This window comes from Macaca fascicularis, chromosome X, assembly GCF_037993035.2.
Source record: "Macaca fascicularis isolate 582-1 chromosome X, T2T-MFA8v1.1".
Taxonomy (NCBI): domain Eukaryota; kingdom Metazoa; phylum Chordata; class Mammalia; order Primates; family Cercopithecidae; genus Macaca; species Macaca fascicularis.
In genome coordinates, this window is record NC_088395.1 from 113,653,660 (window position 1) to 113,675,367 (window position 21,708).

Genomic DNA, 21,708 nt, shown 5'->3' on the forward strand with positions numbered 1-21,708 from the left:
CATCAAAGACAGACTGAGAACTGTCACAAATAGGAACAGAATAAGGAGATAACAAAATGCAATGTGGGATCCTAGATTTGATCCTTGATCAGGAAAGGACATTAATGGGACAACTGGCAAAATTCAAATAAGGTCTAATATAGTTAATAGCGTTGTATCAATATTAGTTTCCTGATTTTGATAATTGCACTATAGTTAAGTAAGATGTTAGCATTAGTTGAGTGAGGATATATGAGAACTCTCTCACTATTTTTACAACTTTTCTATAAATCCAAAAGGCTTTTTGAAAATGAGAGCCCACTGTCTTAATTTGCATTACTACTCTGAGCATTTGTCTTAGTTTATTGGTTATTTATATTTTCTTTTCAACAAATTTCCTTTTCCCACTTTTTTATTGGATTTGTTTTGTATACTAAAAAGTTATATACATTGTACACTAAGAAATTAGCTCCTTGTATGGGATAAATATATTTTCCAGCTTATCTTTTTATTTTTTAAAATGGTGGCCTTATATGTATATGTGTATACAAATTTTTTCCTTTCTTTTTTTTTAGAGACAGTCTTGCTATGTTGCCCAGTCTGCTCTTGAACTCCCAGCATCAAGTGATCCTCCCACCTTGGCCTCCCAAAGTGTTGGGATTACTCGCATGAGCCACTGTGCCTGGCCTATGGATGTTTGTAACTGATGATTTCTGCTGACCTGTGGACAGAAAATAAGAAAAGTAGCAAAGTGGCTTTAAGTTTTCAACTGTAAACAAAAGACCACAGAATAAAAACACTACTTAATAGAAATGACTGTCTCTCCAAGTTTTTCTTTCCTCCATAAAAATAACATTTATTTAAAAAAAGTACACACAGTAAAATTCATCCTTTTTAGTGTATAAGCCTATGGGTTTTGACAAATGCATACACTTACATAACTACAATTAAGACACAGAAAATTTCAATTATTAAGACAAATTCCTTGTGCTACCACTTTGTAGTCAAGGAGCATTCCAACCTTAACCCCTGACATCCATTGAAGTTTTTTCTCCATTCCTATTGTTTTGCTTTTTGAGAAAATAATATGAATGAAATCAAACAGTAAGTAGCCTTTTGAGTTTGGTTTCTTTTACTTAGTAAAATGCATTTAAGATTCATCCAAGTGGTTGCATGTATATTTCATTAGTTTTTATTGCTGAGTAGGATTCCATTGCATGGATATACTACAGTTTATCTATGCACCAGCTGAAGGATATCCTTCATTTTTATGTTCCTCAGTTGCAGTGGTCTGTAGGTCTAGTAAAAAGCAGAGGTGAGATTTTCTACCTAACAGGAAACAGTTCCTTCTAAAAAGTCCAGCTTAGAAGTATGCCCCTGGTAACATGCATCAGAGGCTATATCAGGATAATTTATTCCTTGTCACTTAACTATGTCTGAAATTGGACTGTTAATCCTAAGTGAGCAGTATATCAAAGGAATAGGAGTTTGTCCTGAGTATAGTCAGATGATATCCCCAGAGTAGGCCTGAAAAATATTCTGGAAGCCATGCCATTGGCAGAATATTTTTTTTTTAAATTTCTTTTTAGTTAAAAAAAAAAAAACACTGAAAAAAGTAAAAATCACCCCAAAATGACACCACTTTAAAAATTTTACAAAGTAAAAGTCCTCCTTCAGCCTATTCAATCCCACTTCCAAAGGTTTACAACTTTCTATGTCTATTTCCCAGCTTTTTCGTAAATTTATTCAGAAATATTTATATACATACATACGATACATAAATGAATGCTTTTGCATAAAAATGTATTTGTACTATACATATTTCTGCATCTTGTTTTTTAACTTAATACACAACCTTGGACATGAGTATAGGTCATAATATATTCATAGATACACTTCACTATTTTAATGGCTGCATAGTATTGTACTAAATAAACGTACCAAAGTTATTTACCCATTTTCCTACTGATGGACATCCCTACTTTCGTGAGTTTTATTGAGATATAATTCATAAACCACACAATTCACCCATTTAAAGTGTACAATTCCTGGTTTTTAGTATATTCAGAGTTGTGAAATCACCACCATGACCAATTTTAGAACACTTTCATCAACCTCTAAAGAAACTTCATACACTTCAGCTGTTACCTCCAGCCCTTCCCATTCCCCCCAACTCTGTGCTAGCCCTAAGCAACCACTAATCCACTTTCTATCTCTATGTATTTGCCAATTCTAGACACTTCATATAAATAGTATCATATAACATGTAGTCTTTTGTGACTGGCTTCTTGCACTAAGCATATTCTGAGTTCTTCCATGTTGTAGTATGTGTCAGAAGTGTTCACCACTCTTCTACTTTTTGAAAGAGTTTGTGAAGAATTTGTATTAATTTTTCATTAAAAGTTTTGTAGAGTTCATTTAAGAAGCTATTTCAGCCAGGGCTCTTCTTTGTGGGTATCTTTTAAAAAACTCATTTAACCTATTTACCTGATACAGGTTTATTCAAGTTTTCTACTTCTGAGTTGGTTTTGGCAGTTTGTGTCTTCCTAGGAATTTGTACACTTCATCTATGATAATTTATTGACATAAAATTAATCATAATATGCTTTCATAATCTTTTTTATTTCTACAAGTTCAGTTGAAATGTTCTCTCCTTCATTTCTGATTTTAGTAATTTGATTCTTCTTTTTTCCTGGTCAATCTAGCAGAAGGTGTGTCAGTTTTATTGATCTTTTTATAGAATCAACTTTTGGTTTCATTGATTTTTCTCTAGTTTTTTTTTACTCTATTTCATTTATACTCATCTAATCTTTTGTATTTCCTTCTTTCTCCTGGCTCTAGGTTTAGTTTGCTCTTCTTTTTCCAGGGTCTTAAAGTGTAAAATGAGGTTAGTGCTATGGTCTTTCTTCTTCTTTTTTTTTTTTTTGAGACAGAGTCCCGCTCTGTTGCCCAGGCTGGAGTGCAGTGGCGCAATCTTGGCTCACTGCAAGCTCCACCTCCCAGGTTCATGCCATTCTCCTGCCTCAGCCTCCCGAGTAGCTGGGACTACAGGTGCCCACCACCACACCCGGCTAATTTTTTGTATTTTTAGTAGAGGCGGGGTTTCACCGTGTTATCCAGGATGGTCTAGATCTCCTGACCTCGTGATCCGCCTGCCTTGGCCTCCCAAAGTGCTGGGATTACAGGCGTGAGCCACCATGCCCGGCCTTTCTTCTTAAGTATAGGCATTTACACCTATACACTTCCCTGTAAACACTGCTTTAGCTGCATCTTGTAAGTTTTGGTGTGTTGTGTCTTCATTATCATTCATCTCAAAGAATTTTGTAATTTCCCTTATGATTTTTTTTGACACAGTTTTTTTTTCTTCTTTTTTTTTGGTAATGACAGGGTCTTGATGGGTTGCCCAGGCTGGTTTTGAATTCCTGGTCTCAAGGGATCCAAGGCATCCTCCCACTTCGGCCTGCCAAAGTGCTGAGATTCCAGGTGTGAACTACTGCACCCAGCCAGTCACTTACAAGTATGTCTGATTTCCACATATTTGTGAGTTTCCCAACTTTCCGTTGTTTTCTAACTTTGTCCCATGTGGTCAGAGGACACGCTTTGCATGATTTCAGTCCCCTTATATTTATTAAGGCTTGTTTTATGTTTTAACTTATGGCCTACTTTGGAGATGTTTCATATGCACTTGAGAAGAATATGTATTCTGATGTTGGGTGGAAAGTTATATAGATGTCTTTAAGGTCAATTTGCCTTACAATGTTGTTCAAGTCTTCTATTTCCTAGTTTATCTTCTGTCTAGGTGCTCTATTATTGAAAAAGGGGTAATGAATATTCCAACTCTTTTTATGGACTTACCTATTTCTTCTTTCCTTTCAGTTTTCGCTTCATGTATTTTGGGCTGTACCGTTAGGTGCATATATATTTATAGTTGTTACATCTTCCTGATGGATTGACCCTTTTATCATTGTAACATTTTACTCTATCTCCAGTAATTTTTTTTAAAAGTCTATTTTGTCTGGTATTAGAATAGCCACTCCAGCTTTCTTATGGCTGTTGTCTGTGTGATATATTTGTTTTCCATCCTTTTACTTTTAATCTATCTTCTAATCTAAAGTGTGTCTCCAATTGATGGCACGAAGTTGAATCAGACTTGTTTCTGACATCTCTGCCTTTTATAGTATTGTTTAATCCATGCACATTTATTGTTATTTTGATACAGGAAGATTCATGACTGCCATTTTATTGTTTTTGATATGCCTCAAGCTTTTTGCTTCTCCATTCCTTCTCTTGCACTATTTCATAATGTGATATTTATATTTCTTTAATAATATTTTTGATTTTTAAAAGTTATTTCCTTAGTGGTTGCTCTAGGGCTTACCATACACATCTTAACTAAACTGAATAGGCTTCAGATAAATACTAACTTAATTCCAATGTAACAACCCTATTCCTATATAAACCCATCCCCCGCTTTGTGGTATTATTGTTATACAGGTTATTTCTATACATTATAAACCCAACACACATTATTTTAATTACTTAATATAATTTTACATCTTTAAAAGAAGCTGAGAGAAGAATAAGTATATGTTTATAGTTTTTTTATATTAAACTTCTTATTTCCTATTTCACATTCTCTCCATTTGTTACTGTGGATTTGTGTTACTATCTGGAGTCAGTTCTTTAGTACAAGACAGTTTTGCTTCCATTCAGCTTCTTCGTCCTGTTATTGGCAAATATATTATATTTTATATGTTATAGGCCAAACAATGCAACTATATACATATTGTTTTATACAATTGTTTTTTACATTAGTTAAGAGAAAAAAGAAAAATGCATAGATTGTTTCTGATAATTACATAATTATTTTTGCCTGTGCTCTTTTTCTGCATGTGTGTAGATTCAGATTACTGTCTGAGTTCACTTGCTTTCAGCCTGAAGAACTTCCTTTTGTATTTCCAGTAAGTCAGGTCTGCCAGCAACAAATTCTCTTGGTTTTTGATTATGAGAGATGTTTTATTTCACCTTCATTTTTGAAAAACAGTTTTATTGTATATAGGATTATTGGTTGACAGTTATTTTCTCTGAACACTTTGAATGTGTTATTCCACTGCCACTGCTACTGTTTCTGAGGGAAAGTCAACTGTTAATTTTATTTGGGTTCCTTGGTAAGTGATGGCTCATTTTTCTCGTATTGCTGCCAAGATTTTCTTTTTGTTTTTGGGTTTTAGCATTTTTCTTATGATGTATCTGTTTGTAATTTCTTTTTCTTCTGGGATGTATAGGTTAATGTCTCTCATCAAATTGGGGGTATTTAGAGCCATTATTTCTTAGAATATTTTTCTGCTCCTTCTTTTCTCTTCCTTTTTTCCTATACTCCTATTAGAAATATGTAGGAATGCTTAATGGTGTCACACGGGTTCTATACTCTTGTTTAATTTTATTCATTTTTTTTCTTTCTGTTCTTCAGCCTGGATAATATCTCAGTTCATCTTCACAACCCATTGAGGTAAGTAGCATTATTATCCTTACTTTATAGATGAAAAATGGGAGGCTCAGATTAAGTGACTTGCCAAGGTCACACAATGTTAAGTGTGGCTGTACAGGTCTGACTCCAATTTGTACTACTTCCTCTCTGCATAGTCTTTTTATTTTCCAGCAACCATAAACAAACAACTGGGGGATTTGTGACTGGCATCCTCTTTTCTAGAGAACTCTTTCTTTCCATTTCCCTTTGGTATTCTTTGCTAGTATGTTCCTCTTCTAAAATTCATATGCCTAATATTTAACATATATTAGACACTTAATCAATGTTTATTGCTTTGAATTCAATGGCTACTCAATGGTTGGTAGCTTAAATGGCTATGAGAACAACAACATTTTGATCTAAAATATTTCACTAGAAAAATATATAGCTTTTTGAAGACTGATAACTTGTGGAGGAAGCATTCATTAAATATGTCCACTGACTTATGAAACTACCTACTATTACTGCTGATAGTTCTGACTTAATAGCATTTGTTGATGCCTAGGCCTGGGGTCCTGCTCTTTTATTTACTAGGTGGATGAAATATGGACAAATGGCCTCTAGTAAATAAATATTTCAACATTTAATTAGTTTTTTGTTTCTGTATATAGGAAGCAGTCTAAGAAAGAATGTTATCTCTAGAGACAAATATTGAGGACCCCAGAAAAATTATAAAGATTTTAAAAAATCCTTAGGAATAATCCCTTTTAATTTATCCTGAGAAAATAATACTCTTTGCACTCTACCCTTCATATTCAGCATATCATCTGTCCTATATAGTCTTCAATTATATAAAAGAAAATGTTTTCTACCAGTTCTCTCCAAAAGCTGAAAGGGGTTGTCCTAATTACTTTTTTTCCCCTCCCTCAGTTAGTTTTTCCTCTTCAACTCCAAACAAACTGGTGTCTATACATAAATCCTAGATCCAAGATTCCAATTCAAGAAAGACCATCCAGGACCCACAATCTATATATATTCTAGCTACCACTGATTTCTGTAGTGCTACCTGTAGCACATGATATGAGAGAAGTCGCTTGGAGATTTGACCGTTGCTTTTTGTTCTTTCCAAACTCTATCACCAATATTTTCCCACGTAGTTTATATCCATTTACTAGATGCAATGCTTGCCATGCTATCTCCTTATCTAAAAGAGAAAGAAAAAATTTCAATTTACATAGGACTGAACAATTCAATTCTATTCCAGGTCTAGTTTAGGTTATTTTGCCTTGGAGTTAAATGTAAGCTATAAGGCCATATAGTCATTTGATTTTTATCATTTTTTCTATAATCTCCCATTTGCATTATTCAGCAAAATTAAATTAATGACTAAAAATAATAATAATAATAATAATAACTCAAAATGGGTGTTTGAGGGTGTCTCCTAATTCAAAGAAATAAGTAGAGAAACAAAAATATAGGTAGTGTGCTAAAGAAGTCTAAGCTATTAGTAATTATATATAAGCCTCTACCTTAGGTAACAGATTATAGGTATTATTAGAATCAATCATTTTCAAAATGAGTAACGCAAAAAAAGTTATGTTATTGAGAGCACTTTGCTACTTCTATTTTTTTTTTTCAGTGGGAGAGTGGTTCTGGGCCACCTTATTGGGATAAATAAGTATAAGAACCCTTGTAGGCATATGGAAGGTTGAAATGTGAGAATATATACATATGCCAGGAGTATTCAACTTACGGGTCTAAGAGTCTGGATGTAAGAAATAAGGAAGGGATGATTTATGGCCAGGAGTTTGTGGAATCATAAGTAGACAAGTAGACTGACCAATTTTGTTTCATATATATATGTACTACAAATTTTTTTAAGTGTATAGCTTTCAAGATTAGTAAAACAGCTATACATTTTAAAGTACTTGCTTTAAAAGCCTTTTTATTATGTATTTTTTCAATTAATACATCGTATTATGTGGGGCGCCCATAAACTTGTTTTTAAATTTAAAAGGGGTTCTTACACTTGACAAGACTGAAAACCACAGTTACAGAGCATTTAGAAACTTTCAGTATGATAGGAAAGATGACACAAGACTGTATGAAAACAATGGAGGGGAGTTTGGCAGTACTCATGTGTAAAACCACTTGCCTACATATAGATTAATAGGCTATTTAGAAATGACGATACTTTAGGGACAATGAGAGGTACAATGAAGGCTACAAAGCCTTCCCCCAAAACAACATATTATCTGGTCTGTCACAGAAACTGAAATTCTTATATTATTCTTCCCGTTGGATTAGAAGCTATGCATTAATTAATATGCAAATAATAATTAGAAGACTGTATCATCATCTACTAATTATGAATAAGTAATAAATTAGTATATTAGCTTGTGCTCACTTAGTCCTAAAGGAACAGTGCATAAGGCAAGTACATGTGTTCTGATCAGAATACTAATACACTAATTAATGAGTAATCTAATTATAACTTGGACCAGAAATACTGTTGTCAGTAAAGGGAGTACAGATTTTGGTAGGGTAAGAAGGAAGTACCAAGACTGGGAAAACCTGAGGACACTGGGGTAGTGTGGCCATGCACTGTCAATGGAGGAGAGGAAAGAGAAAGAAATACTGAAAACATATTTTTCGTTCCTTCTCTTGTTCTCACATGCTGTGGAGAAATCAAAGGACTGTATCTAAATTAGAGAGGTTATAGGTAGTCTCTAGCGAACTGAGGGGCAACTGAGTAATCATCTGGATGAAACTACTTACTGGGAAAGGTGACAAAAGCCTGGCCCCTCATTCGTCCAGTCATCATTCGGAATTGAATTGGAGGTCCTTTTTTCTCCTGGAACCGAGCGAACAATGACACAAGATCTCTTTCAGTCACCCGAGGGCTAAGGTTCTTCAGGTATAACACCTAAAACAAATTGAGAATCAACCAAAATATCATAAAAAGGAGGTAAGGCAATTCTTTTTTTTTTTTTCTTTTTGAGACAAAGTCTCACTCTGTCACCTAGGTTGGAGTGCAGTGGCGCAATCTCGGCTCACTGCAATCTTGGTCTCTTGGGTTCAAGCAATTCTCATGCCTCAACCTCCCCAGTAGCTGTGATTAGTCATACCTGGCTAATTTTTGTATTTTTAGTTGAGATGGGGTTTTACCATGTTGTCCAGGCTAGTCTCGAACTCCCAACCTCAGGTGATCCACACGCCTTGGCCTCCCAAAGTGCTGGGATTACAGGCGTGAGACACCATGCCCAGCCGTAAGGCAATTCTTTCATTATGATTACAATTAGTTTCACATAAAAATGGTGGATTGAACACATTCATTTAATTTCATTCCATCCAGAAAACTCTCTATAACTATGGGCACTTAAAAAAAAAACAAAAAACACAAACTAACAAGGTCAGGAGGAACAAGAAAAGGAGACAACAGCAATAATAATCTGGAAGATGAAAAATAATTGGATGAGCAGGAACCAACTCAGCACACTGAAGAAAGTTGAATTTTAAACTGGTAGTGGAGAAAGCCAAGAACACACCTGTCACCACTTAAGAATCCTTAAATAGTTCAGGAACTGATAATTTCACTTACTTTCAGAAATAAATGTGAAGGGATGGGGTTAAAATAAGGCAGGTCAGTTGAAAGCTGTCTAAAAGCCAATATGATTTTTAAATACCCTCCCTCACAACATGCTATGGGGTAAAAGATAACTTGCCGATTCTGGTAGAATACTTGAGGCTCATTGTCAGAAGATGGGGAATGCCATACATGGCTGAAGATGTGAACCCTGTTTCTGAAAGCAAGGAGACTAAGAGAACGAATGCATACTAAATGTTGAGGTCCTCCCAGACCTCTTCTGCCATTTGGCTCCTAGAATGCTGGTAGTACCCTCATAAGAAAGATTTTGGAACAGTCTTCTCTGGGAAAACTGGTAAGTCCTAGGAGGAAAGATATAAAAACACGGACTTGGGATAAGGAATTTATCTAACAAATGGTCCAGCCAGACCACTTTAAAGTGAAGCTCAAAGTCAACAAGTACCACTTGTGTGCTCAGAGATTCCAATCTGCTTTTTAGTTCCTACTTATAAAGTTGGGCATCGATTATCAGGCATCTTAGGAAATCCTCTAATGTGAAAGAGAGAACACAACAAACAAAGAAAAGAAAGCAAATAGGAAAAAACTTCAACAAACCATAACTAATATCCTCAGAAAAATAAGAGAAATTATTCTACCTATTAGGCATGGGAGGGTGGGTGCGGTGGCTTACCCCTGTAATCCCAGTGCTTTGGGAGGCTGAGGTGAGAGAATCGCTTGAGTCCAGGAGTTTGAAATCAGTCTGGGCAACACAGTGAGACACTGTCTTTACAAAAGAGACAGAGTGGCATGTGCTACTTGTGAGCAAACAGCATACACCACCACACCTGGCCAATTTTACAAGTCCCAGCTATTTGGGAGGCTGAGGCAGGAGGATTACTGGAGCTCAGGAGTTTGAGGCTGTAGTGAACTACGATCACACCACACCACCACACTCCAGCCTGGGCAACAGAGTGAGACCCTGTCTCAAAAAACAACAACAACAACAACAACAAAACAAACAAAAAAACAATTCAAGAGAACAAAAATGAGCTCTTATATGTGATTGAACTTAAGATGTTATCAGCTTAAAACAAATTGTTTTACCATGACCTATACCTATAAAAGACATACAGAGGAAAATGGGAAAGATATAAAAGTATATCACTACAAAAAAAACCCCAATGAACCATAAAGGAAGACAGCTGAGAGGGAGAGACAAAAGAGGTACAAGAGAGACAGAAAACAATTAACAAATGGCAATAGTAAGTCCTTTGCTAGCAATAATTACATTAAATATTAATAAACTCCCCAAAAGACAGAGTACCTGAATGGATAAACAAAATCCAACTATAAACTATATGCTAGCTATTCTATAAGGCCAGGATTACCCTGAGACCAACCTAGACAAAAACATTATAAGAAAAATACAGACCAATATCCTTAATAAACAGATGTAAAAATCCTCAACAAAATATTACCAAACCAAATTCAACAGCACATTAAAAAGATCATACACAATGACCAAGGGGGATTTATCCCTGGGATGCAAGGATGATTCAACACACAAAAATTGATCAATGTAATTCAACACATTAACAGAACAAAATATAAAAATTACACGATCTCAATAGATGCAGACAAAGCATTTGACAAAATTCAACACTGTTTCATGATGAAGACACTCAACTACTAATAGAAGGAATTTACCTCAACATAATAAAGGCCATATATGTAAAGTCCACAGCTAACATAATATTCAGTATTTAAAAACTGAAAGCTTTTCCTCTAAGATCAGGAACAAGGCATGGATACCTACTCTCACCACTTCTATTCAACATAGTACTGGAAGTTCTAGCCAGAGCAAATAGGCAAGAAACAGAAACAAAATGCATCCAAATCAGAAAGAAAGAAGTAAAATTATCTCTGTTCACAGTGAAATGATCATCCATGTAGAAAACACTAAAGATTCAACAACAACAAAAAATTAGACATCAGTAGAATAGGGAAAAGCTGAAAGTTTTTCCTCTAAGAACTGGCAAAAGACAACAATGCTCACTCTCACCACTCTTATTCAACACAGTAGTGAAAGTCTTAGCTAGAGCAATTAGACAAAGGAAAGACATAAAAGGCATCCAAAGTGAAAAGAAGGAAGTGAAATTGTCCCTGTTTGCAGACAACATGATCTTATATACAGAAAAACCTAAAAATAACCTAAAAGAGTCTACCAAAAAGCCCTTAGAACAGATATACAAATTCCATACAGTTGCAGGATACAAAATCAACAAACAAAACTCAGTAGCGTTTCTATATATGAACAGCAAACTAGCTGAAAAAGAAATCAAGAAGGCAATCTCATTTACAATAGCTACGAAAAGCAAAATAAAATGCCTAGAAATGAATTCAACCAAGGAGGTAAAAGTCCTTTACAAGAAAAACTACAAAATATTGATGAAAGAAAAGTGAAGAGGACACAAAGAGAAAGACATTCCATGTTCATGGATTGAAAGAACATTGTTAAAATGACCATACTATCCAAAGCAACCTACAGATTTAATGCAATCCCTATCAAAATACCAATTACACTCTTTATAGAAAAAGAAAAAAAATCTTAAAATTTGTATGAAACCACAAAAGACTCTGAAGCCACAGCAATCCTGAACAAAAATAACAAAGCGGGAGGAACTGCACTACCAGACTTCAAAATGTACTACAAAACTGTAGTAACCAAAACAGCATGGTACTGGCATAAAAAGAGACACATATAACCATGGAACAGAATAGGTAACTCAGAAATTGACCCACGTATCTACAGCCAACTAATATTTTAATAAAGGCACCAAGAACATCAGTCGGAGAAAGACAGTCTCATCGATAAATGGTGCTGAGAAAACTGGATACCTATATGCATGAAGAATGAAACCAGACCCCTAACTCTTACCCTATACAAAAATCAACTCAAAATAGATCAAAGACCTAAACGTAAGACCTGAAACTATAAAACTACTAGGAAAAATCATAGGGGAAACATTTCAGGACACTGGTCTGGGAAAAGATTTTATGAATAAGACCTCAAAAGCACAGGCAACAAAAGCAAAAATAAACAAATGGGATTATATTAAACTAAAATCTTCTGCAAAACAAAGGAAACAACAGAGTGAAAAGGCAACCTACGGAATGCAAGAAAATATTAGCAAACTACTCACCCAACAGGGGATTAATATCCAGACTATACAAGGGACTCAACATCTTAACAGCATCAAAACAAACAACCTGATTTAAAAATGGGCAAATGATCTAAACAGCTATTTCTCCAAAGAAGACATACAAATTGCCAACAAATATATGAAAAAATACTCAACATCACTAATCATCAGGAAAATGCAAATCAAAACCACAATGAGGCATCATCTCATTCCAGTTAGGATGGCTACTACTGGAAAGACAAAAGTTAACAAATGCTGGTGAGGATGTGGAGAAAAGTAAATTCTTATAGACTGTTGGTGGGACTGTAAACTTTTACAACTACTATGGGAAACAGTATGGAGGTTCCCCAACAAACTACAAATAGAACTACTATACGATCTAGCAATCCCACTACTGAGAATTTATCCAAAGGAAAGGAAATCAGTATATTGAAAAGACAACAGCATTCTCATATTCATTGCAGCACTTTTCACAACAGCCAAGATATGAAATTAACCTGGGTGCCCAACAATGCGGTATATATACACCGTGGAAAACTATTTAGCCATAAAAATAATGAAATTCTGTTATTCAGAGCAACATGGACGGAACTAGAGAACATTATGTTTAGTGAAATAAGCCAGGCACAGAAAGTTAAACACTGCAGGTTTTCACTTATACGTGGGAGCTAAAAAGAATTGATTTCATAGAAGTAAAAACTAGAACAGAGTATACTAGAGGCTGTGAAGGGTAGGAGGAAGGAAAGGATAGGGAGAGACTTGTAAAAGATGTAAAATTACAGTTTGATAACAGGAACAAGTGCTAGTGTTCTATACCACTGTAAAATGGTTATAGTTAACAATAATATATTATATAGTATCGAAGAGCTAGAAGAAGGATATTGAATGTTCCCAATGTGAAGAAATGATAAATGCTTAAGGTGGTAGATAAGCTAATTAACCTGATCTGTTCACTATATATTATATGTATCGAAACATCACTATGTACCCCATAAATATGTACAATTATTATATGTCAATTTAAAAACTTTAAAAAGAAAATAAATAAAATAATAAATCAAGGTTCACAAGTGCAGCAATCAAGACATTAATTTTTCTCCCTTGGGTACTTTGCAGCTGAGACAAGCTGCCACCTGGTGAATGGTGGTACCATGTTTATTTGGCCCATAGTTCAAATAGCTTCAATGGAAGACCTCTTGAGAACATCACTTTTCTGTTTTAATTATACCATTTTATTATTGGCATGGAATTATGACTATATTAATGGAAATAATAAAGAAAAAAATTAACCAAAAAAGTTAGAACGAATTAACAAATTCAGTAAAGGTGCAGAATAAAAAATCAACATAGAAAAATTCAGTTGTGGTTTCTATACACTATCAATGAACCATATGAAGAGGAAATTAAGAAAGATATCCCATTTACAATGGTATTGAAAAGAATACAATACTGAAGAAAGAACTTAACCAAGGAGGTGAAAGACTTGTACACTGAAAACTACAAATGTTGCTGAAAGAAATTAAAGAAGACACAAATAAATGAAAAGGTATCCTGTGTTCATGGATTAGAGGACTTAATATTAATATATCCAAACTATCCAAAGCAGTTGACAGATTTAATGCAATCTCTATCGAAGTCCCAATGGCATTTTTTACAGAAATAGAAACAACAATCCCCAAATTCATACAGAACCACAGATGATACCAAATAGCCACAACAATCTTAGGAAAGAACAAAGCTAGAGGCCACTTTCTTATTTCACAACATATTACAAAGCTACAGTAATCAAAACAGTATGGTACTGGCATAAAACTGGACACATAGGTCAATGGAACCAATCTGAGAGCCTAGAAATAAACCCATGAAGCTACAGTTAATTGATCTTCTACAAGTGTGCCAAGAAAACAATATGAGAAAAAGATAGTCTGTTTAACAAAATGAGAAGACAAGACAGCAACATGCTAACTAATGAAATTGGACCCTTATCTTATGCCATACACAATAGTCAATTCAAAATGGATTAAAGTTGTAAATATACGACCTGAGACTGTAAAACTCCTAGAAGAAAACATAGAGGAAAAGCTTCTTCACATTAGTCTTGGCAATGATTTCTTTGATATGACACCAAAACCACATGCAACAAAGCAGACATAGATAAGTGGGACTACATCAAACTAAAAAGCCCTGCACAGCAAAGGAAACAATAGAGTGAAAAGGCAACCTATGGAGTAACAGAAAATACTTGCAAACCATATTTAATATCTAAAATATATATGGAACTCTACAACTTGATGGCAAGAAAACAACCTGATTAAAACATGGGCAAAGGACTTAAATAGACATTTCTCCAAAGAAGAGATACAAATAGTCAACAGGTATATGAAAAGATGCTCAATATTACTAATCAACAGACAAATGCAAATGAAAAACACAGTGAGATACCACATACCTGTTAGGATGGCCATTATGAAAAAAAAAAAAAACAAAAAAACAGAAAATTACAAATGTTGGCAAGGATATGAAGTTGGAACCCTTGTGCACTATTGGTGGGAATGTAAAGTGGTACAGCTGCTATGAAGAACAGCATGGAAATTCCTCCAAAAATTACAATTAGAACTATCATACAATCCAACAATTCCATTTCTGGGTATTCATCCAAAAGAGCTGAAATTTGTATCTCAAAGAGATATATGCATTCCTATGTTCACCCAAGCAATATTCACAATAGTCAACAGTTGGAAAAACCTAAATGTCCATTGACTGATGAATAGATAAAGAAAATGTGGCATATAAATACAATGGGGGCTCGGTGTGGTGGCTCACGCTTATAATCCCAGCATTTTGGGAGGCTGAGGCGGCCAGATCATGAGCCTTTGAGAGCAGCCAGGAGTTTGAGACCAGCCTGGCCAACACAGTGAAACCCCATCTCTACTAAAAATGCAAAAAATTAGTTGGGTGCAGTGGCGAGCGCCTGTAATCCCAGCTACACGGGAGGCTGTGACAGAATTACTTGAACCTGGGAGGTAGAGGTTGCAGTGAACTGAGATCGGGCCACTATACTCCAGTTCAGGCCACAGTGCCAGACTCTGTCTCAAATAAATAAACAAAATAAATACAATGGAATATTATTTAGCCTTAAAAAAGTAGGAAGTCCTATATGTCATTATGCTATACCACGAATGAAACTCGAGGACTATAGGCTAAGTGAAATAAGCCACTCACAGGACAAATATTGTATGATTCTACTTACTGAAGTATCTAAAGTAGTAAAATAGAAAGCAGAATGGTAGTCACCAGGGCTGGGGGAAGGAGGAAATGGGGAGTTGCTGTTCAATAGGTATAAAGTTTCAGTCATGCAAGATAAAAAAGTTCTACAGGTTTGCTGTACAACATTGTGCTGATTGTTGACAACATTGTATTGCACACTTAAAAATTTGTTAAGAGGATAGATCTTGTGTTTTTAAAACACAATTTTAAAAAAATGGAGGAGAAAAAAAAACCTCATACATTACGTAGCATTAGTTATATCCTTTATAGCTTAAAGGAATTATGGAAGAATTCAGACAGAAGCAGCAAAAGCAGAGCAAGCAAATATACCTCTCTTAAATGACTTAAGTACTGAAAGGTATAAATAAATATATTAAATATTGTTAACAAGCAGTAGAATCTTTAAGTCTCAAAATCTTTAAAACCTGGATATTAACATATTTAGCATTTATGTATGTTCGTATCTTAAAGGCAAGGGCATAGAATAACTGACTTGCCTATGCTCTCAAATACTAACCATGAAAATACCAAATTAAATAACCATAGAAAGGGGTATGTGAAAACAAACTTCAAGTTTCTCATCTATTAGGAAAGACCCATACTAAGACTGTTCCCTTTGATATGAATTTTTTTTTTTAGACGGAGTTTCACTCTTGTTGCCCAAGCTGGAGTGCAATGGTGTGATCTCGGCTCACTGCAACCTCCGCCTCCCAGGTTCAAGCGATTCTCCTGCCTCCTGTTATCCCCAGTAGCTGGGATAACAGGTGTGCGCCACCACACTCAGCCAATTTTTTGTATTTTTAGTAGAAATGGGGTTTAACCATGTTAGCCAGGCTGGTCTCGAATTCCTGACCTCAGGTGATCCGCCTGCCTCGGGCTCCCAAAGTGCTGGGATTACAGGCGTGAGCCACCACACCTGGCCAATATGAACATGTTTTAAAAAATAAAGAGGACTTCTGGTTGAGGTGGCTCTGTCAGTTCTTGCTGGGATGCATCCCCTCTGCATACATACACACATAAGTGCAGACTTGTATGTATGTATGAATGTATCCACAACATACATAACACACACACACCCACACACCCACACACACATACGCACACAGATACAGCTAGGTTCAAAAACAAGATAAAGCTGTGAAAAAGAAAAACAGAGCCTCCAAGTGATAATAGAACATAAAGCTCTTCCTGGTATCCCTATGCAATACATGGTATTATTTTACATGTTTTCACCTTTATATAATATAGTCCTTTATATAAACAATATGCATTCTTCTACAGCTACATTTTTAAAAACTTTAAAAATGGATTTTAAGTTTAGAACAGTTTTGGATTTATAGAAAAACTGAGAATACAGAGAACTCCCATCTACCCCATGATTTTCCCTGTTATTAATATCTTACATTAATATGTTCATTAATTGTTACAATTAATGACCCAGTATTGACATATTATTATTAACTAAAGTCCATAGTTTAGATTTCCTTAGTTTCAACCTAATGTTCTTTTTCTGTTCCAGGATCTAGGTTACATTACATTTAGACCGGGGTTATGGATTATTGGGAAGAAAACCACACAGGAGAAGTACAGTTTTGATCACATAATGTTAAACATACATACAATCAATATGATTCATCAATATGATTAACAACTATTGATATTGGCCTTAATCACCTGGCTTAGGTAGTGTTTGTCAGGTTTCTTCTTGCAAAGTTACTCTTTTTTCCTGCTTTCCCTTCCTGTACTCTTTTGGAAAGAAGTCATTATGAGCAGCTCAAAACTAAGCAATGGGGAGTTATGCTCTCCCTCCTTGAGGTAGAGTATCTACACAAATTGCATGAAATTCTTTTTCATGGGAGGTATATATTTCTTTTCCTCTATATATTTGTTTACTCAATCACTTATTTATATCACCTGGACTCATGGATGTTTATTCTATACGCTGTATTATCCAACATTATTTTAGTTTATTGCACAAATTGTTCCAGCTTTAGTCATTGGAAGCTCTTTCATTTGGCTCCTGTATTCCTTTGCAATACCAATGTCAAAAAACAACATAAAATCACGTCAAAGAACAATAAAATAATGATTTTAAGATAATGATTTATTTTATTTTAGTTTGTTGCACAAATTGTTCTGGCTTTAGTCATTGGAAGCTCTTTCATTTGGCTTCTGTATTCCTTTCAAATACCCCTAATGTCAAAAAACAACATAAAATCATCATGTCAAAGAACAATAAAATAACGATTTTATACTGTTGTTCTTTTTAGCACTTCCTTACTTTCTGGCACTACAAGATGCACAAGGCTCATCTTGTATATTTCCTGCCCCAGTATTAGAAGCAGTCATTTCTCTAAGGAGCCTTGGTTCATTTTATTAGAGAATGGTATTAGAAACCAAGATAAGGATGCCGTGCAAGCTCATTGATACTGGTGTGTCCTTTCATTTGTGTCCTTTCAGCTCACAGAACAAAAAATATGTATTTATACTAATCCATGTATATATAAACACATATAAATATTTCTATATGTAACCACTTATATCTATATTAAGTTAAACATGAGTTCATCCTGATGTCTCCAACTGTAAAGCATTATCACATGGATCATTTCGGCATCCTCCCTTTACTTATCTGTAGATTGCAACAGTGAGAAACCTGGCTCCCATCATCTGCCATCCATTACTTAATTGCTCCATTCCATTATGCATGTATAACAGTATCAGAATTATTACTCCCTAAGTAACCAGTACCCAGGGACATAACCTTATCAACAAGGATACCGTGCTTATGTGAAGTTCCATTTGCTTTTAGTCTTTCAGACTCCACGTATTTCCAAAGATGCTTAGTTCAGCGTCTTTTCCCCTATCCCTTCAACGAGGTTGTTTTACATGTTTGTAATACAGTTTGACTCTCTTCTTGCTGTCTGCATCCTTTCCTAGGGTCCCTCAACCTCCTAAACGAGTTTTTAACATTTGTATACATTAGGTGTAACTCTCTGTGCTATGTAGTTTAATGGGTTTTGACAAATGCATGTCTTGCCTCTACAACTACAGTATTATACAGAATAGTTTTACTGCCCTAAAGATTCCCTGTGTTTCATCTATTCCTCCCTTCTCCATTCCCCTCAAACCCTTGGCAGCCATTTATCACCTTACTGTCTAGCTTTCCCTCTTCCAGAATGTCATATAATGTAATCATACAATATGCAGTCTTTCCATACTAGCTTCTTTCAGCTATTAAGATTAATATTCATATTAATCTAAATTTCCTCTATGTCTTTTTGTGGCTGGACCGTGAATTTCTTTTTATTGCTGAATTATATTCCATTGTATAGATCTGCCACAGGTGAATGTATCCATTAACCTATTGGAGGACATCTTGACTGCTTCCGGTTTTTGGCAATTATGAATAAAGCTACCATGAACATTCACATGGCAGTTTTTGTCGAACACAGGCTTTTCAAATCAACTGGGTAAATAAGTAGGAATGCAGTAGTTGGACTGTGTGGTAAAATAATGTTCAGCTTTGTAAGAGGTGGCCAACCTGTCTTCCAAAGAGGTTGTATTCCCACCAGCAATGAATAAAAGTCCCAGACTTCATGACTATGAAATATACCCATAAAAAACAAACAAACAAACAAACAAACAAAACACTGCAGCTGGGCACAGTAGCTCATGCCTGTAATCCCAGCACTATGGGAGGCCGAGGCAGGCAAATCACTTGAGGTCAGGAGTTCGAGACCAGCCTGGCCAATACAGTGAAACCTCATCTCTACTAAAAATACAAAATTAGCTGGGCGTGGTGGCTCGCACCTGTAGTCCCAGCTACTTGGGAAGCTGAAGCAGGAGAATTGCTTGAACCCAGGAGGCGGAGGTTGCAGTGAGCTGAGATTGCACCACTGCACTCCAGTCTGGGAGGGAGGGGGGGGGGGGGAGAGAGAGAGAGAGAGAGAGAGAGAGAGAGAGACTCTGCCTCAAAACACAAAACAAAACAAAACTGCACTTGTATCTTCTACATCTATAATTTTTTTAAAAAGTTCCTGTTGCTCTGCATCCTGAACAGAATTTGGTATTGTCAGTTTTATTGTGGACTTTAGCCATTCTAGTAGGTGTTTAGCGGCATTTCTTATTTTTCAGTTCTCTGATGATAAATAAAGATGAGCTTCTTTTTGCATACTTATTTGCTATGTATATATCTTCTGTAGTGAGGAGTTTGTTCTTATTTTTACCCATTTTTTAAATTGAGTTGTTTTAATACTGTTGAATTTTGGGAATTCTTTGTGTATTTTGGATACAAGTTTTTTATTAGATGTGAGTTTTGCAAATATTTTTCTAGTCTGTGGCTTGTCTTTTGAGTCTCTTAAAAGTGTTTTTCATATAGCAGAAGTTTATAATTTTAATAAAGTCTGACTTATCAATTGTTCCATAAATTGTACTTTTGGTGATATGTCTGATAAATACATTATCAAACACAAGGTCACTTAGCTTTTAATCTTTTTCTTCTAGAAGTTTTATAGTATTGTGTTTTATATTTAGGTCTATGACTATTTCAAGTTAATTTTTATGAAAGATGTAAGGTTTGTATCTAGATTCATTTTTTTTTTACATGTGGATATTCAGTTGTTCTAGCACCATTTGTTGAAAAGACTATTCTTTCTCCACTAAACTGTCCTTGATCCCTTGTCAAATATTAATTTACTATATTTATGTGGGTCTAATCCTTGGGTCTCCATTCTGCTCCATTGATCTGTGTGTCTTTTTTTCCCCCATCAACACCACGCCACGCTACTTGATTACAGTAACTCTTGAAGTTGGGTAGTGTCAGTCTTCCAAATTTCTTCTTCTTTTTCAGGGGTGTGTTACATGTTCTGGGTCTTTTGTTTTCTCATATAAACTTAGAATCAGTTCCTAAATATACACAAAATAACATGCTGGGATTTCGTTGGGATTGTGTGGAATCTACAAATCAATTTGAGAAAGAACTAATATCTTAACAATATAAAGTCTTTCAATCCAAGAACACAAAATGTCTCTGTGTTTATTTATATCTTAATTTTTCATCAGTTTTACACTTTTGTGCATATAGAACCTGTACATACTTTGTTAAATTTATACCTAAGTATTTCATTCTTTTTTGGTGCTATTGTAAACAGTGTTGTTTTTAATTTCAAATTCCAGTTGTTCATTTCTGGTATAGAGGAAAGCAACTGACTTCTGTGAACAAACCTTGTAACCTCCAAGCTATACTAATCTACTAGTTCCAAGAGTTGTTTGTTTTTTGGCTGATTCTTTGGGATTCTCTACACAGACATATATGTTACTTGTGAACAAAGAGAGTTTTAGTTTTTCCTTCCCAATCTGTATTCTTTTAATTTCCTTCACTTGTTTTACTGCTGTAGCTGGTACTTCTAGTACGGTGTCAAAAAGAAGTGGAGAAAGGGGACATTTTTGCCTTTTTTCTGATCAAAGGGGAAAGCATCCAGTTTCTATTAAGTATGATGTTAGCTGTAGGGTGTTGTAGTTATTTTTTATCAAGTTGAGGATGTTATACTCTATTCCTAATTTGCTGAGAGTTTTTATCATGAATCGATGTTCAGATATTTCAAATGTTTTTCTACATCAATTGAAGTGACCACATGATTTTTCTTCTTTAGTCTACTGATGTGGCGGATTAATTGAATTTCAAATGTTGAACCTATGGTGGATATCTGGAATAAATCATATTTGATTATAGTATGCAATTATTTTTATACATTATTGAATTTGATTACCTAACATTTTGATTTCTCAATCAATATTTCAATCAAATGTTTTGATTTTCCTAACATAAAGGATTTTTGCTTTTATACACGAGGGATACTGTCTGTAGTTTTTTTTTTTCATCGTAATGTCTTTATCTGGTTTTGGTACTAAGCTAAGGCTGGTCTCATGAGTTAAGAAGTGTTCCCTCTGCTTTTGTTTTCTGAAAAAAGATTGTAAAAAATGAGTATTATTTTATATGCTTCCATTTTCACCCTTCTCTTAGCCATATCAATTGTACTTCTTTATATAATTGTTTTTTAGTAATTGCCTTAGAGTTTGCAATATACATTTACAACTGATCTAAGTCCACTCTCAAATAAAACTATACCACTTCATGGATAGTGCAAATACCTTATAACAAAGACAAATTTGTATTTATATATACACTAATTCTTGCAACCTAT

General features: G+C 35.0%; 1 protein-coding gene across 26 annotated transcripts in view; it reads right to left on the reverse strand.

Annotated features, from left to right (window-relative positions):
• Window positions 1-808: 808 nt before the first annotated feature.
• The window catches only part of RBM41 (RNA binding motif protein 41), a 54,911-nt gene continuing 34,011 nt past the window's right edge, over window positions 809-21,708 (reverse strand). For 23 of the 26 annotated variants that reach the window (XR_012429934.1, XR_012429932.1, XR_012429933.1 and 20 more), the window contains 2 exons: window positions 8,225-8,372; window positions 5,186-6,650 (listed from right to left, as the gene is read on the reverse strand). Coding sequence is in view for 21 of the 26 variants with exons in the window: in XM_074029377.1 (XP_073885478.1) it covers window positions 6,484-6,650; window positions 8,225-8,372 (315 nt within the window). In the remaining 5 variants the exon portion in view is untranslated. Of the gene's footprint in view, window positions 6,651-8,224; window positions 8,373-21,708 lie in introns of all 26 variants that reach the window. The other 3 variants (XM_045384105.2, XM_045384104.2, XM_005594302.4) reach the window with 1 other exon arrangement.